Source organism: Loxodonta africana, chromosome 19 (assembly GCF_030014295.1).
Source record: "Loxodonta africana isolate mLoxAfr1 chromosome 19, mLoxAfr1.hap2, whole genome shotgun sequence".
NCBI classification, from domain to species: domain Eukaryota; kingdom Metazoa; phylum Chordata; class Mammalia; order Proboscidea; family Elephantidae; genus Loxodonta; species Loxodonta africana.
Genome location: NC_087360.1, coordinates 77,070,018 through 77,087,394, shown reverse-complemented (window position 1 = coordinate 77,087,394; position 17,377 = coordinate 77,070,018). Strand labels below are relative to the sequence as shown.

Genomic DNA, 17,377 nt, shown 5'->3' with positions numbered 1-17,377 from the left:
GCTTCCTACCCATCACCGGGCACAAGAGTAGGCTCACAGAAGATACTCATCACTTGCTGAGGAAATATCATGAAAGCAGCACATATGAAGTGGTACAAGGAGCTATAGCAGCAGATTAGAGGCAATAACAAATATCTCTGAAGAAGTGACAGCTCAGCCAGGCAGGAAAGAGTAGAGGTATTTTATATTTAGACAGAGGAGACAACATGTACAGAGGGGCCCTGTGTGAACAAGCAACGGCATCTGCAAGGAACGTGGAGTATTAGAGTGAGTGTCCCTAGACGGAGATTTGTAACAATGAAGGTGGCAAGTGCACCAGACCCGGTGGTGAAGCTTCTCCAGAGCTAGGGCGTTTGGATGTGACCTTGCTCAGTGAACACTCACTGTAGGCCTATTAGGACAGGAATTCTAGGGTAAAGGTAATATGTATTAAGGTTATGCTTCTCGAGAGGAGGTAAAATTGACTGCTCTTAGGGGAAGAATCCATTTCTGACTCACTGGTGGCAGAGGACAGAGAGTCAAGAAGCCAAGCCTAGGGGACTGGGTGGGATGCCAACACTGACAAGGAAGTTCTGTAATCCTACAAAAAAAGTCGAGATTTGAGATACAACAAAGAGTTAAACTCAAATAATTGGTTCTACTCATTTTGTCAGCCACAGAAACTTTTTTGAAATGCTAAATTTAATACAGTAACTCAGGTATCACTTAAGCCAGCGCTACACGCCTGCAGCAAGGAGGAACAACTGACATGTTCAGGACCATGACAGGAGCAGCCCTGGGTTTAGGTGACACTAGCAGTCCTAGTAGCTCCTAACACAGCAACACGGACAACTATTAACTGAGGGTTTGTCATCGGTCTTTAGCCAGCTAAAATGTCATCAGTATTTCCTAATACCTTAGGACTTTTAAGATTATTACTTTTAAAAACTATTCTAAGCTTTAAAAATTCATGATTTAAGTGCTTCGTAAGCTCATAAGGTGATTTCTATTTTGCCTAAGAAGTGAACGTTTTGAGATCTAATGGATTCGGAGCAGAGAGTACGCACCACCTTCTGAACGGCGTCATCAAACCAGACACAAATGATGACGGGAGTAAATGTCCTAACTGAAGATGGCTTCTCGCCCTAAGCACAAAGCTAAACCATTTAACTTTTTAACCCTTAGAAAATAATAGCTGTACATATCAAATTAATATTACAAATACACTTAATTTTACCAAAAGAGATATTTTAAAAAGTATTTATAGCATATTTATGACAGAAGAAAAAAAAAGAAAAAAGGCAATACTTTGCTATCCATGCAAACTAGAACTTAATTAAGTTTAATTTATAAATTGATTTAAGTAACTTCTCTTCAGGTAATAGTTTCAAACTCTTCACTAAATGTCTATCTACCTATCAGACTACACAGATATTCTTTCAGCTGTACATTATGTACATTTACAAGTAACAGGAGGTAAATCCACAGAACAATTAGCAAAACTGATGTATTTATTATGTCTTATTTCCTCAATTCCCTTTGCCTAGACTTTGAAATCAAAGTACAAAGAGAAGAAGAAATAATACTCTAGTGGAGATAAATACAAATAAATACTTTATCTTAAGTGCTACAATAAAGGCATGTAGCAAGTATCTCAGGGAACAGTGGCGAGAAGGATCAACGCTGGCTGACAGGCAGTAACACTGGGGGTGGGTCCAGAAGGGTTAAGATTACCTGACAGAGGAAGGGCAGAGGGCATCCTAGACAAAGGGAATAACACAGGTAATGTGCTTTTTCTGGAACAGTGTCGAGTGGGTGTGTGGGAAGAAACAGTTACGAGGCTGGGACCAAGCTGTAAAAAGTCTTATGAGTGATGCTGAATCTGACTGTATCCTACTGACCAGGTGCTTTCAACTATACTTTGTAGCACCTAAAGAGCCTGGGCAAACACCGGTGGTGTAGTGGGTAAGAGCTACGGCTGTTAACCAAAAGGCTGGCAGTTCAAATCCACCAGGCGCTCCTTGGAAACCCTATGGGGCAGTTCTACTCTGCCCTATAAGGTCGCCATGAGTTGGATGATTTGACGGCAATGGGTCTGGTTTGGTTAAAGAGCTCGATTAGATTGAAAAGAGCTGAGGATTGAAGGACCCAGTCATTTATGCATTCGCTCATTATTTATTGCCTACTGTATGCCTGGTGCTATTCTTGACCCTGGGGGTTCGGCAGTGACCAAAAGAGATTAACATCGCAGACAAAAAAAAAAATAAGCAAACATTTAACAGATGAGAAGACAATAAACACTAATGCAAGAAAGAAAAGCAGGTTAGGAAGGTTCCTTAACACAGGGGTAAGCCTGCTCACCGAGAAGGTAATACCCAACCAAAGACTAGGACACAGGCCATGGCAGTGCTCGAGGGAAGGGCAACTCTCGAAGCAGAGCAGCAAGATTAGAACAGGAGTAAACAAGGGACAGTGAGACCATTCAGGAACTGTCACAACTGTCCAGGAACAGTTTTTACATGGAATTATTTGGGCACAGTCAGATTATTTTCTTTCCCTTTGGCTAGTCAGATACTCTGTTGTTTTCCTCAGAGAAGCAGTTTCTACAACTGCCACAAACTGCATCTCAAAGATATCTCTTCTCTAAAAATGTCCCATAAAAAGTAATTATGTCCACTGAAAGAAAAAATACAAGTACACGGAGGCAACTTTCTGTTGTCAATGTCTTATAAAGAAAATACAAGAAGCCTGTAAGAAATGAACCCTAGGACAACACAGTTTATAGTTTTCCATATCTAGACGACAATAAAACAATGACTTTTAATTTATAAAATTTCTATTTTAAAACAGAACGTAAGAATACCATCTCCAAAAAAAAGTTCTGTCTTCACAGTCCACTAACGTTATTTAACAAAATTACTAGCACTGCTTACCAATCTCATGCTCTCACTGCTGGCAGGGATATAAATTGGGCAACCTTTCTGAGGGACAGCTTAACTTACTGTCTTAAAAGTCTTCAAAATGTTCACACTGTTTTAGCTAGAAATTCTATGTCTAAGAATTTTTCTAAGGAAGTAAGAATGAATAGTTCTAAATTTTAGCTAAATTATTGAAAAATAGATTTAAAAATTATTTATAATAGTGAAAAAAAAAAGAAACCAGCCAGAACGAACACAAATGTTTACCAAGGACTGGTAACATACCTAAGAGAACACTCCATCTCTGAATACCCGACCTCTGAGGAGCACTCAGCACTGCCGACTACTGGCCCTCCTCCTCAGTCAGCTCTGACTCTTCTAAATGCTGGATTTACTTGGAAGGAGTTTTTAGCCCAGCCCCCAGCTCCAGACCTGCTTCTCTTCTCCCAACTAGTGCCGTAGCTTTAGGTCATGTCTACATGCTGTAAACTACCCTCTCCCTCTCAGGCTGAGCCGGGGGTTAGCTGAATATCAAATGTCTATTCGACTTCTCACATAATTCTCTAACAGGCAGCTCAAATTTAATGTTCAAAATAGAACGCTTGGCCTCCATTTTCCAACCCTTCTCTGTCTCAGCAAATCACGTTTCCTTCCAGCCAGTTTTTCTCTTTCTCTTATCTTTCAACATCCCAACCATCAGTAGGACCTGCTGATTTCCTCCAAGACATGTCCCAATTGTCTACTTCTCCCCATCTTCATTACTACGACCTTGTCTAAGGCCACTAACATTTCTCATCTGATCTCACTGTATTCCTGATGCCCTATAATCAATTCCCCACAAAGGCACCAGACTTCGTCTCTCTCCTGCTTAAGCTCCTCTAGGACGAACTTCTAATGATAGCCTGCAAAGTTCTACGTAAGGAGCCCCCTGCCTCTCTCTCCAACTTCGTCTTCACACAAATACCCTCCAACTACACAGGTTCTCCTCCAGCTCCTTCAGCCTGCCATCTGCTTCCTGCCTTAAACCCAGTAAACCCAGTGCCCTCGAGTCGATTCCGACTCATAGCGACCCTATAGGACAGAGAAGAACTGCCCCATAGAGTTTCCAAGGAGCACCTGGCAGATTTGAACTGCTGACCCTTTGGTTAGCAGTTGTAGCACTTAACCACTACCCCACCAGGGTTTCCCTTCCTGCCTTAAGGCCTTTCACTTTGTCGGGAATGATTCTGGTTTAAGCTGGTTCCTCCTTGTCATCCACATCTCTGCCTAAATGTCCTCTTTTCAGAAGTCTTCCCTGACATCTAACCTAGAAGACACCATCCTATCACCACATTTTAATTCTCTGCGTGGCATGTACCACTAACTGATACACATTTACCTCTAAGTTTTTACACTTACTTGTGTTTTCGGTCTGTATTCTCATCCTAGGATGTAAGCTCCACGGGAGCGGGGATGCTGACTTACTCACTGCTATGTCTACAAAACCTGGCACAGAGCAGGCATTCTATAAACATTTTCAAGTGAATAATGAATGCATACAAAGAACCACTAAAAATATGCAGCAGAAAAATGATGACATGGAAAGACGTTATGGTGCAATACATGCAAAAAGAAGACTGCACACATACATGTGTAAGAAAGTACAGAAGGATTCCAAAAGTGTTGGTGGGGGCTATCTTTGGGGGACTCCTCTGTACGAATTAAAAAACAAAACACAAGAATAACTGCTTATTTAAATTACTGCTTACCTTTAAAAAAGGAATGACTTCTTTCATAATTGCTTTAATTTGCCGGTCCAGTTGTTGAGTATTAATTCTAGGACAAGGGACGTTGGAAACGTCACTTACAGGTTGTTGTAAACTTTGATTTTCAATAATGGGAGTTTCTATTTTTAGAAAGAAAATGGTATGTTAGCAAAATAAAGCCCACGACATACGTACGCATCTGTGCAAAACTTTAATCAACACTAGATTCTGATGATTTTATGTTAAAATAATAAACACCCATCTAGTTTTAGCACCCTAATAAGGAAAAAGAGCCCTGGTGGCCCAGTGGTTAAGAGCTCGGCTGCCAACCGAAAGGCTGGCAGTTCGAATCCACTGCTGCTCCTTGGAAACCCCGGGGGCAGTTCTGCTCCGTCCTCCAGGGTTGCTGTGAGTCGGAATTAACTTGCGGGCAACAGGTTTAACCTTTTTTTAACATGAGAAGAAGCTGTGATAAAACCACCATAAGCATCAGTGAGTTCACGTTAATGGGGGAGGAACAAGTCGGAAAAGGAGGGTGAGAACGATGCACACCGTGAAGTGTCACCAGTGTCACTGATCTGTACACGGAGAAATCGCTGAATTGCTGCACGCACTGCTGCGTATATTCCCAATGATAACAAAAATAAAATAAAGCGTAACAAACTAACAGAACTACGGTTTCTACTTCTCATCGGTCCGGAAACGCACCTTCTAAGTTACCACCTGCAGCAGCGGCGGCAGCACCGTCTTCGTCCTCAATCATCCTGCAGGTGCATCTTCTACTCGGGGTGCTTTCAGCCTCAGTCTTCATCCGTTCATACTCCCTCATTCTGACTAACGCCTGATCTAAGTGAATCACAGTGTTGCCTGCATTTGGAACAGAAATATTTCTAGAAAATGTCAAAGCAAACTTTTTAATGCATTCCTCAAAATATATTCATTTAAAAAATGTCTGAAGATAGGGAAACAAAACTGGCTTTAACAAGGTCCAGGTACTGTACACTAGTTGGGCATATGTATTGTCACATTCTTAATTTACATGTATTATCACATTCTTAATTTAATCCTTAACATAATCCTATAGAATAGATGATAGTGCTCTCATTTTCAGAGAACTCAGGCAACCTGGTCAAGGTTTTACAGCCAGTTAAATGTTGGAGCAGAGATTTGAAATCAGGCCTCTTAGGCTCAGAAGTCCCTATGTGTTTCACCACATCATGCTGCTTCACTCCAACAGTACTGAAAAAATATTTTAATGTGGTGCAAATTCTGATAAAATCAATTCAATCTCATACAAATAAGGTAAGATCAAGGCCTATGAATGGATTTCTCAATTCCCCTATGTCTGCTTCAGGCAATGCTGGTGAAGGATACACAGAAGCCATCAGTAAATGAAAAAAAAAAAAAATAGGTAGAACTCAAAGTCACGTGGTAATTCAGAAAGGGGAGACAACCGTGGGGAAAGGGTTGGCCACAATGATTGTTCTCTGTAATGAGATGAGCTCGGCACAGACCTGGCAGGTACTTACTCAGGAGGGAGTCAGGGGTTAAGAGTCCTTGACAGTCAGGATGAGGCACACAGATTTGTTGTTTTGGTAAAAGACAGATGCCTAGTGATAGGGGAAGGCTTATACCCTTTCTTTGTAGTTTCTTTTTTTTTGTAGTGGAAAAATGATTCTGCAATTGTTTAAATCTTGTTCTCATCACGTGACCACTAGAACACTAGGCATTATTTTATCAACCAAGTGGCCTGGAGGTCTGAGTGACTGAATACTGATATAACTTCTGATAGGCCAGAGCCTGGAAACGAATCAGGTACATACACTTTTCTTTTCTCTAATCTCCTTTTCAAGTCTAGGACTCAGATTTTTGCCCCCTTTGGAGTTGTGCAAACCTCTACGCTTTATTTGTTTTACCATTGATTTAAAAAAAAAAAAGGCAACATGCCCGAGTTATCCGGGCTTTTCACTACAGATTACACATGCTAAGAAATTTCAGTTCTCCAACTCAAATTATGGGTTCAGCGTTTTTACCGAAAACGTGATTGGATGTGGCATTGACACCTCTGAATTCCAGCCTTCCCTTAAGGGAAAGAAAGAAAACTAACATCTTCTGAACTCCTATTCTGCAGGCTAGAATATTCTATGTATTTTTCACAAGAACGGAGCAAGGTAGGTAAGGTTCCCACTTTTCTGGTATATGCAGAAAGGTTAGATGATTTGCCCAAGGTCAAAGAGCTGACAGCCAGGAGACTCCTGAATTTAGACTGATGGACAGAATTTAAAGCCCATTTTTTTTTTTTTCTTTCCACCTCACCTTGTGTTTCTAGATTTTTGTGCCCTTATCGATGAAATTCGAAGCCTAGAGCAGACTGAAGTCATGTTGTATGATTATATAAAACTTCTGCTTACCTAGATCATCTGTTGCAAAAGGTTCAAAATTTGAAGATACAGACATGACGCTAGCGTTGTCAGCATCATTTTGTTCACTGATTTTATGTGTTTCTCTCTCAAAGTTCTTCTCAAAGGTTTCCTAAGTTACAGTGAAGAAAACAACACAAAACAAAAATCACTAATGTTGCTTTAAAAAAATCTTATCATTAACGTTAGATATCTTATGTGGAAACTAAGTATTTGCATAAAACCACACATCTAAGAGACATTAAGTCACGACTCTTCTATCCAAACAAGACTGTAATAGAACCAATGTTAGTTTAAGGTTAAATCATCAAAGAGAACAAGAAAATATTAAGTAGGGTTACAGAACACATTTGTCTTCACGTAGACGAAGCACACAGAGCTAACTATGGATGAAATCCTAAAATTTGCCAAAGTTCACTTTTAAACTATTTCTGTACCCTCAAACATTCTCCTGCTTCTAAACTCTGATGATGCTTAGTACCTCACTACCATACTTGGTTGTCTCAGATCAGAAGAAAAAAAACAGCATCATTCATATTAAAAAAAAATTTTTTATTAAAATATAATTTATATACAAATGCACCCATTTTAAGTGTGCAATTTGGTTGAGTTTTGACAACGTATACACTCATGTAACCACTTTCCCTAAAGACACAGACCATTTCATCAGCCCAGAAAGTTCCTTCGTGTCCCTCTGCAAACAGTAACCCCCCACACACCATTCATGAGATTTCTATCATCACAGATCAGTTCTGCTGCTTCTGAACCTCATATAAACAGAATCACAGTATATACTCTTCATTGTCTGGCTTCTTTTACTCATTATGTTTCTGAAATTAACCATGCTGTTGTGTGTCATAAGTTCATGTTATTTTACTGGCTGAATAGTATTCCACTGTATGGATATACCACAGTTTATCCATTTCTCTCTTGATGTTCCAGTTTGAGACTACCATGAATAAAGCTGATATGAACATTAGTATGCAAGTATTTTTGTGGACATTATGTTTTCATTTCTTTTGGATGAATACCTAGAAGAGAAATTGCTAGGTCACATGCAAAGTTTAGGTTTAACTTCACAAGAAACTGCCAAACTGCCTTCCGAAGTGGTTATACACTTTTATGTTCCCACCAGCAGTGTGAAAGTCCCAATCGCTCCACATTTTCACCAACACTTATTGTCAACTTAATTTTAGCCACCCTAGTGAGCGTGATGTGGCATCTCATATTTTAGTTTGCCGTTTCCTTGATGACTAAATGCTACTGAGCATTTTTTTTTATTTGCTTACTGACCATTCATAAGTCTTTTTTCATGAAGCACCTGTTCAAATCTCTTGCCCGTTTTTTACTGAGCTGTTTGTCCTATACTGAGTTGTAAAGAGTTCTTTACAAAGTCCAGATATAAATCGGTTGTCAGATATACGTACTGGGAATTTTCTCCTAGTTGTATCTTTTAAAGAGAAGATTTTAATTTTCACAAAGTCTAATTTATTAGTTTTTTTCTTTTACAGTTAATGTTTTCTGTGTCCCAGAAATCTCTGCCTTTGCTGCAGTCATGAAGACTACCTCCTGTGTTTTCTTCTAAAAGTTTTAGTTTTAGCTTTTACAGGTACTTTTTTAAAAAAAAAAAAAAATTTTTATTGTGCTTTAAGTGAAAGTTTACAAATCAAGTCAGTCTCTCACATACAAACTTATATACACCTTACTACATACTCCCACTTACTCTCCCCCAATGAGTCAGCCCACTCCTTCCTTCCAGTTTCTCCTTCCGTGACCATTTTGCCAGTTTCTAACCCCCTCTACCCTCTCATCTCCCCTCCAGACAAGAGATGTCAACATAGTCTCAAGTGTCCACCTGATGCAAGTAGCTCACTCTTCATCAGCATCTCTCTCCAACCCATTGTCCAGTCCAATCCATTTCTGATGAGTTGCCTTTAGGAATGGTTCCTGTCCTGGGCCAACAGAAGGGTTTGGGGACCATGACCGCCAGGATTCTTCTAGTCTCAGTCAGACCATTAAGTCTGGTCTTTTTATGAGAATTTGGGGTCTGCATCCCACTGTTCTCCTGCTCCCTCAGGAGTTCTCTGTTGTGCTCCCTGTCAGGGAAGTCACTGGTTGTGGCCGGGCACCATCTAGTTTTTCTGGTCTCAGGATGATGTAGTCTCTAGTTCACGTGGCCTTTTCTGTCTCTTGGGCTTGTAATTACCTTGTGATCTTGGTGTTCTTCATTCTCCTTTGATCCAGGTGGGCTGAGACTCATTGATGCATCTTAGATGGCCACTTGTTAGCGTTTAAGACCCCAGATGCCACACTTCAAAGTGGGATGCAGAATGTTTTCTTAATAGAATTTATTTTGCCAATTGACTTCGATGTCCCCTGAAGCCATAGTTCCCAAATCCCCGCCCTTGTTCCGCTGACCTTTGAAGCATTCAGTTTATTCAGGAAACTTCTTTGCTTTTGGTCCAGTCCAGTTGTGCTGACCTCCCCTTTTACAGGTCTTTATGTCATATAAAATTAATTTACATATACAGTGTGAACTAGGAGTCTCACATTGTGTCTGGAACTCATTTCCCAATTGTGTTCTTTTTCCTAGCTATTGATCTTTTTAAGTTTTCTATCTTCAATTATGCAGAAATTATGAAACAAATGTTTTGTCTCTGGTTAAAGGAAATTCATGTGTGAGGGAACATGTTTGTGGAACAAGACATAAAAAAATGAATGCATCTGCCATGCCAGGACCATATTTTGCTGCTCCTTCAAGTGAGACCTAAAGGTCAGCCCTTGTGCATTTACCATTTACAGCGCCTGGAGTAGAAGATGTAAAGTGTTCAGTGCAATCCACAGGTGTAAAGTGTTCCTTCCTTTTCCTCCACCCCACCCTCTGCGACTTATAACTCCCAGACACCCATCCTCACTTTCTGTCTAGGCTCCTAGGCATGAAGATTCTTACACACTGTGCAATGCTCCTGTCTGCTGGAAAGGCAAGGTACAACCTCACATCCTTAATACTTTATTCCTTCAAACTTCCTGGACAACAAACAGCTATGAGATTACATGGATGGAGATCAAATGACCTTGGCCTAGAAACATGGAGAATGAGACTCTGTATGTGTCTAATACAGTAACAACCAGCCATGTTTAAATCTAAATTATTTACATGAAATGTATTAAAAAATTCAGTCTCTCAGTTGCACTAACCCTGATCCAAGTTCTTCGCGGCTACAGGTGGCTGTGCCTATTGTGTCAGACAATGCAGACACAGACCCTCTCCATCACTGGACAAAGCTCTGCCGACCAGTGTTTCTCTAGGTCTCTGTGCATCAACCCTGGACGCTGTGCTGCTGCTGCTGATGACTAAACAGCACAAATAAAGGGGAAATGCTGACATTAATGCTGAACTTAAGTTCTGGAGGAAAAACCAACTCACTTATTTATCTAAAAGTAATACTTCGTAGTGTTATTTACGTCAAGGCCCTACTTACCAGGCAGGGCTCAAACCCTTTGCCACTGAGCTGATTCCAACCCACAGCGACCCCAGAGGTCAGAGGAGAACTGCCTCAAACAAGGTTTCCAAGGAGCAGCGGGTGGGTTCCAACTGCCGGCCTTTTGGTTAGCGGACATAGCTCTTTACCACTGCGCCACCAGGCAGTATAGTATCTTTGAACTTTATTTAATTCTAAAACCTTCTCAGGCTAACTTCATCTTAAATTGTAGATTTTCGAAATCTGCTATCGATGGCGCTGACCAGTGTGCTCAAGCCTTTTAAAATAAATGGTACATTGCTTATATGAAACTTGGATAAAAGGGAAGCATATAAAATTACTAAAGATTTCTAAGAATGAGACTTTATTCTCTCAGGAAGTCATTTAAATGCCTAATAAACCTTAATATAACCTAGTATCTCCTATTTTTTATGTACAGAGCTGAACCCACTTTTCATTTTCCACAAATATGAGCACATAATTTTCAAATAGTTAAAAAAAAAACAAAAAAAAACCCTGTTCCTGTTAAGTCAATTCCAACTCATAGTAATGCTATAGAACAGAGGAGAACTGCCTCATAAGGTTTCCAAGAACTGGCTGGTGGAATTAAAACTACCAACCTTCTGGTTAGTAGCCGTAGCTCCTAACCACTGCACCACTAATCCAAAATAGCAAATTATTTACACTAATTTATATTTGACATTGTAAAGTCAACAGAAGTCATGTAGTTTTCAGACAGAGATTCATGTTCACAGTAGTATACGAGCTGAACCCGTGGAAAAAGGTTTTAAGTAGAAAACCTTTTGGGGAAGCATTATTTTCAACATAAGTTAAAAATAGAAAAAAAAAAAAATCAGGGTAAGTCCTCAATAGTTTCAAGGAAATTACTATATCTGAAGAATAGATAAGACCAGATAAATTTATTAAGAAATAGACATCAGTAAAATAAAAACTTCTCTTAAAGGAGCAACCTTTTGAGAAAATACTTCTGTTAACATTTCAGTTGAGGATAGAAACCCAGGACGCATGCTTCCCACTCTCGATCGGCTGCAGACGTGACCTGCTAATCATCCATGGCACTCTTCCCAAGGACCTCAACTCTGGTGCCAGAGCAGCAATCAAAATGAACACACCTGCTATCCCAGGACCACTATGACCTTTCACAACACACCGAAGGCCTCACAACTTTGCCACTGGGCCTTTAAAGGTGGTTTTCAAATATCTAGCAAGTTATCTCCTCAGTAACCTGGCAGTTTTCAATCCACTACGTGCTAGGTGCTGAGAACTAAAAACACAAAGACAGAGATGATGCAATCCCCAGCTACACTGGAGGACCCAGTTTACCGAATTTATGCCACTCTCCTCATGACTCTTGTCCAGTTCTAGGTCCTTTTTATTCAAAATCTGCTTCATCGACTAACATATATTAAGGTGCATCCCCCTCCTCACCCCCGAGATGACTGTCTTTTAACTAGGCTTCTCTTTTACCCAAAAACTTAATTTATTTTGTACTTACTTATTCAAGGACCTTTACTGATTGCTATCTGGTTTACTGATTATTTTGAATAACCACAAATATACTTATTAAATGTCCGTTATGAGTCAGCCCCCATCTTGGGCAACAGGGCTATAAATATGGTTATTTTAGACCTCAAAATCTACACTTACATATAATTTCAGGTGTTTTACTGGTGTTATATTTTGACTGAGTTTTATACCTCACCTCAAAATAAAAATCATGTACCACATCATCCTGGAGTTTTTAAAAAAGCCCAAACCCAAATGTGAGATGTGCTCACACTGTTTGACAACCATCTAGTCAGCTTGTGTTTACTGCGTACTGAAATCATGCCTCCATTTCCCTCATGTGTCAGCTTACATCATCAGTGGTAGCAAGGCTCTCACTGGGAGTAAGTTCTGAGTTTGATGCTATCCAAGTGCCAGAATTCACCGACTTCACCTGCTCGTCTTCCTTTTCATGGCTCTCAGAAACATGTCTGGATACTAGGTCCTAGATAAGGAAACAGGGCAGTAACTCACACAGAACACGTACAGTCTCCAGTTCATATCATACACCTAAAGGCAGAAGCAGACAGGAGACAGATGCACTATTTCTCATCTCACAGGTTAACTGTGAGGATGAAATAACATTGAAGATAAAACACTGGAAAATTTCTCAGGAAAAGACTTCATCTAAAAACTACTTAGGCCACAGAAGAAGTTGTAAGTAAAATGGCAAGAAAGCACACACGCCCAAAACAGATCAAAACACACATGGAACAAGAACATGCGTCAGACTAAGAAGGAACCAGATAAAATAATGAGGAAAGGTGGTAACTGATAAGGTGGGAAAAACAGTCATGTAGCACATACCTGCAATGCGTATAAGGCTCTCTGTCTCAGGTAGTCTGTGTTGAGTAGCTGAAGCTCATGGAAGAGTTCAATAAGGAAATGTGGACGAGACTCATTTTGAGAAATTAACGTTGCTACTTCAGAATAAATAGTATCCCGCAAGGCTTCAAACAGGGAAAAATCACTCCCAGTTTCTGGAAGATATAACAGATCAGAAAATCAGTGTTGATGGATAATCTTCAGGATGCTATCTATTAACTCATATCATTACTCTCAGGTTTCAATTACTTAAAAATCAAAACAAAATCTCTTTCAAGGCTTTTAGGCTTTTAGAAGGCTTTCAGAACAGAAAAAGAACCTTAAAATTACAGAGTTAAGTACCGCATGTTAAACATCTAAATGCATAAACAATATTACCTAGCACTTGTTAGATCACACTTATTTCTCGATTAAAAATACTTGGAAACGTTTATACGTTTCATAGGAATGATCAGTGAAAATCTTTCAGCACTTTGATGAAATAAACCATGTAAATTTTTTTTTCTTCTTTGCTAATGTGAAACTCGTTAAAGAAAAGGAAATTTATGTCGTTAATGCCAAGAACAAACTGCATACTGGCATGGTAGCTACCACTTTTTAAAAAACCTGTTGCCGTAGAGTCTATTCTGACTCAGCCCTGTAAGACAGAGTGGATCTGCCCCACAGGGTTTCCAAGGAGTGCCTGACCTGCTGGATTCGAACTGCTGACCTTTTAGTAAGCAACCGAGCTCTCAACCACTATGCCACACCCTGGGTTTCCTGCTACTATTTAGGTCTACTAATTTCAAATCCCATCCATCACACAGAAAATTAAGTGTTATAGCAATGAAACCTGAACTTGTAACTATAATGCGATGGGTCAATTTCACTATGCTAAGTGGAACGGAGTCTCTAGGTGGCACAGTTAACATGTCTGGCTACTAACTGAAAGCCTGGCGGTTCAAGTCCACCCACAAGAGCCTCGGAAGAGAGGCCTGGCAACCTGCTTCCAAAAAATCAACCACGGAGCACAGTTCTATTCTGACAGATGTGGGGGCCCCATGAGTTGGAAGAGGCTTGGTGGCAACTGGCTTTTAAACTCTGGATCAGGCAGTGACCTATCTCAAGTTTTCAGTTCCACAGAATCCAGACTCTCTATTATTTAGCTAAGATTCTGCTGTATGCATCTTTGGACAACGCAAAGTTGCCATTCTTAAAGCTATATACTCATGCTTTTAAGAGTACAAACCAGGAACTGTTCCAATTTCGAGTTCTCTATCTGAGAAAAGGAAACCCTGGTGGCGTAGTGGTTAAGTGCTACGGCTGCTAACCAAACGGTCGGCAGTTTGAATCCACCAGGCGCTCCTTGGAAACTCTGTGGGGCAGTTCTACTCCGTCCTATAGGGTCGCTAAGAGTCGGAATTGGCTTGACGGCAGTGGGTGGGTCTGGGAGGAAAAAAATCTGCAAGTGGCTCTCCCAGCTATCCAATGCTATAAACTTTCTCGAGCAATGGTAGAACCACAGTAAATGTTCAGGTTCCACAAGAACTAGTGACGAGTTTCTAAGAAAGGTTCAGAGAAAACGAGAGGAATGTGCTCCAACAAAAAAAAGTTCCCACTAATGTGCTAAGTGATAACACATTAAGGTCTCATTTCCCACAAATATAAAGAAACAACAGTAAAAAACACAACTTCTCTATCTTGCCTCAGACACTTATAATGGGTGAATCAATACACTAAAGTTCTTAGGAGTTTTACAACACCCAAATGTGATTTATTTCAAAGATATAAAAACAAAGCATATTTTAATAACATCTTTACTATTTTGGTATGTGATGAAATTATCACTCCAAATTATGTGTCAGTAAAGATTAAATTTTTTTAAAGATTAAATTATTCCCAAATAATAAATTATGACAAACACCCTTCCCTCCCCGCAGCAGTCAAGAGGTAGAAGGTTCGTGGTGGTTTTTTCTTCTGCACTAAAATTAATGAGTACAGGCCAGAAAAAGTCCTGCTGTCAGTCAGGTGTCTCTGGTTCCATCTCGTCTGTCCCCTCTCCAGTTTCCAGAGTTCTTCTCTCTTGGACGTGCTACTGATAGATTCAGCTTTTGTCAGTTCTGGGTCCTTGTTTTACTTCTCTCGGATTCCCCTAAAGGCTCATAGCAGGCTTTTACTTTTCACTCATCTACAGCTACAGAAGGAGCTAAAGGATATTTATAGTTCCAAATCATTCAGAACCTTACTTTAATAAAAATAGTTTAAAGATTAAAAAAAATCATTTTGGAATCTTTGTAATTTTCCATGATCTTTATCTTCACATGTCATAACTGTTATTTTTAACAGATACTGATCAGTAATGGAAAGCAACCAAACTGCAACACAAATCATATGCAATACCTGACACCGTAAATCAGAGCCAGGAATAAAAAATAACTACATTTTGTTTTCAAAAAATGTTCATGCTTTTACGCATTTAAGAAATAGAAAGTAACTTCAAATCAAACACTAAATCATAAAAAGTTTCTACCACCCATACGACTGTGTGGGTTATGTTACAGACACTAACAGAAAACAAAAATAAGAAAAGCAGCCAATTTTACCAAGAGTTATAAATGAAAGACTTCAGACTTCTGTGAATATGAATTCTCTCATTTTTACAACAGTGAAACAATAACATATACACGCTAAGCTAAATTAAAAAAAATTAAAGCAATAAAACCAAGGATTTTAGGACCAATGGAAAAAAAAATTAACAAGAAGACGCTGACACCAAAACTAAGCCGACGGTTACCTGGCGCTTCCTCGCATGCATTGCTGTTAGCCTGCTGAGGTATTCTCCTAGCAGGTGCTGCGGGAAAGGGCAGACAGAGGATGAACACAAAATGCGGATGAGTAGGAAAGACAGGGGCTATCATATGAATCAGTGAATGAAAAAAAGAAATAAGCAAAGTTCTTTAAAACTGTTTGCCTGAACTGAAATTTTATTACCAGGCATGGTTTATGCTCACTTAAAAACAGACTCACCAGATGGAAAAACCCCCAAAAGTTTACCAGCTTTTATTAATGTGACTGATGATGACTACCATGAACACTTCTGCCATTCAAGCTTAGAACAGCCCAAAATTCCCCAGGGAGAAAAGAACTGGGCAACTTTATACCAGCAGTCACATATGCTACAGTTTATTTAACAAGTATCATAATAAAATAATAACAACTACTTTTTCATGCTATAAAAACTGTGAAGTAATGGTTAAAACTAAATCTTGAGCATGTACAAATGTAAATATATACAAAAGTGTATTTACACTATTCACGTATGTTTTTTAATTCACTAAAATTCAATCATATTTTTCCAAGTGATAGTAATAAGGTCTGAAGTATTACGGTCAACTATCAGTTATTCAGGTGACTGATATGTAAGTTTTTAAACCTTTCAATTTAATCCCCTTCCCTAACCCCCGCCCAACTACTCTTTGGGAGTAAACCACTAGGGAATATATACCACTGTTTGATAAAGATAGCGAAATGAGATGAAAATTGTAAAATTTTCCTAAAGTTCTAGGGTTCAGACAACTGAAGTTTTTCCAAAAGGATCCTGAACGTAAGAGCAGACCAGAATTTAAAGTTCAGCTGTACCACTTCTGAGCAATACGACCCTGAAGAAGTCATTTCAAAATACAAACAAATCTGGTGTTTCTTTTCTGATTACGAAAGTAATACATGCTCATTATGAAAGTTTTAGAAAACACAGGAAAGTCTGAGATGACAATGAAGGAAACGATATCTGATGTATTTTCTTCCTGTCTTACTCCATTCAATTTTCTGTTTCTGCTTAAACACAAATGGAATCACAGTCCAAAGAGCACTAAATTCCAAGTTTTTTTCACTTTCATTTTCTTAGGATGGATTCCTACTTCTGAAGCTTTCCAGGAAAGCTATGCTAGTTTATATTATCGGCCCTTGTTAAATGCTGGTAAAAATCAGCTACCTTCTTTGACCATGTTTCCTCATCTACAAAAAAGAAATACATCTAACTCATAGGATTAGGAGCCCCAGGTGAGATGTCTTAGTAATTTGTAGACAGCAAGCATGATATAAAGGGTAGCTGCTGCTGCCATTTTCACCAAGGATCTCACTGACAACGGAGGGCTGCCTGAATTTGTATTTACTCTCTCAACCCTATTTCTTTGAGATGCACTTACGATTCTCGGTAAATCAGAAAACTCCCAGGACTTACTTGAACTAAAACACTGGCAACCACATATACGTCTACAGATTCAATAAGCACTTACTGAGCCCCTACCACGTGTCAGGCCTCATCACTAACATTTAAGATACAAACATGAAAAGGCAGAACCTGCTGCCAGGCCACTGTAAAGGGCGATGCATTTAAACAGGCAAATGCTGTGTAACGTGATATGGGCAACAAGATAGGTTTACACAGGCTGGAAACAGAAGCA

The 17,377-nt window shown here is 39.5% G+C and overlaps 1 protein-coding gene across 18 annotated transcripts in view; it reads right to left on the bottom strand.

Annotated features, from left to right (window-relative positions):
* Positions 1-17,377, bottom strand: part of PCM1 (pericentriolar material 1) — a 123,658-nt gene that overhangs the window by 48,277 nt on the left and 58,004 nt on the right. For 10 of the 18 annotated variants that reach the window (XR_010318668.1, XM_064272894.1, XM_064272896.1 and 7 more), the window contains 6 exons: positions 15,709-15,765; positions 12,918-13,090; positions 12,424-12,555; positions 7,054-7,174; positions 5,351-5,509; positions 4,646-4,782 (listed from right to left, as the gene is read on the bottom strand). Coding sequence is in view for 17 of the 18 variants with exons in the window: in XM_064272894.1 (XP_064128964.1) it covers positions 4,646-4,782; positions 5,351-5,509; positions 7,054-7,174; positions 12,424-12,555; positions 12,918-13,090; positions 15,709-15,765 (779 nt within the window). In the remaining variant the exon portion in view is untranslated. The remainder of the gene's footprint in view (positions 1-4,645; positions 4,783-5,350; positions 5,510-7,053; positions 7,175-12,423; positions 12,556-12,917; positions 13,091-15,708; positions 15,766-17,377) is intronic. The other 8 variants (XM_064272901.1, XM_064272895.1, XM_064272902.1 and 5 more) reach the window with 2 other exon arrangements.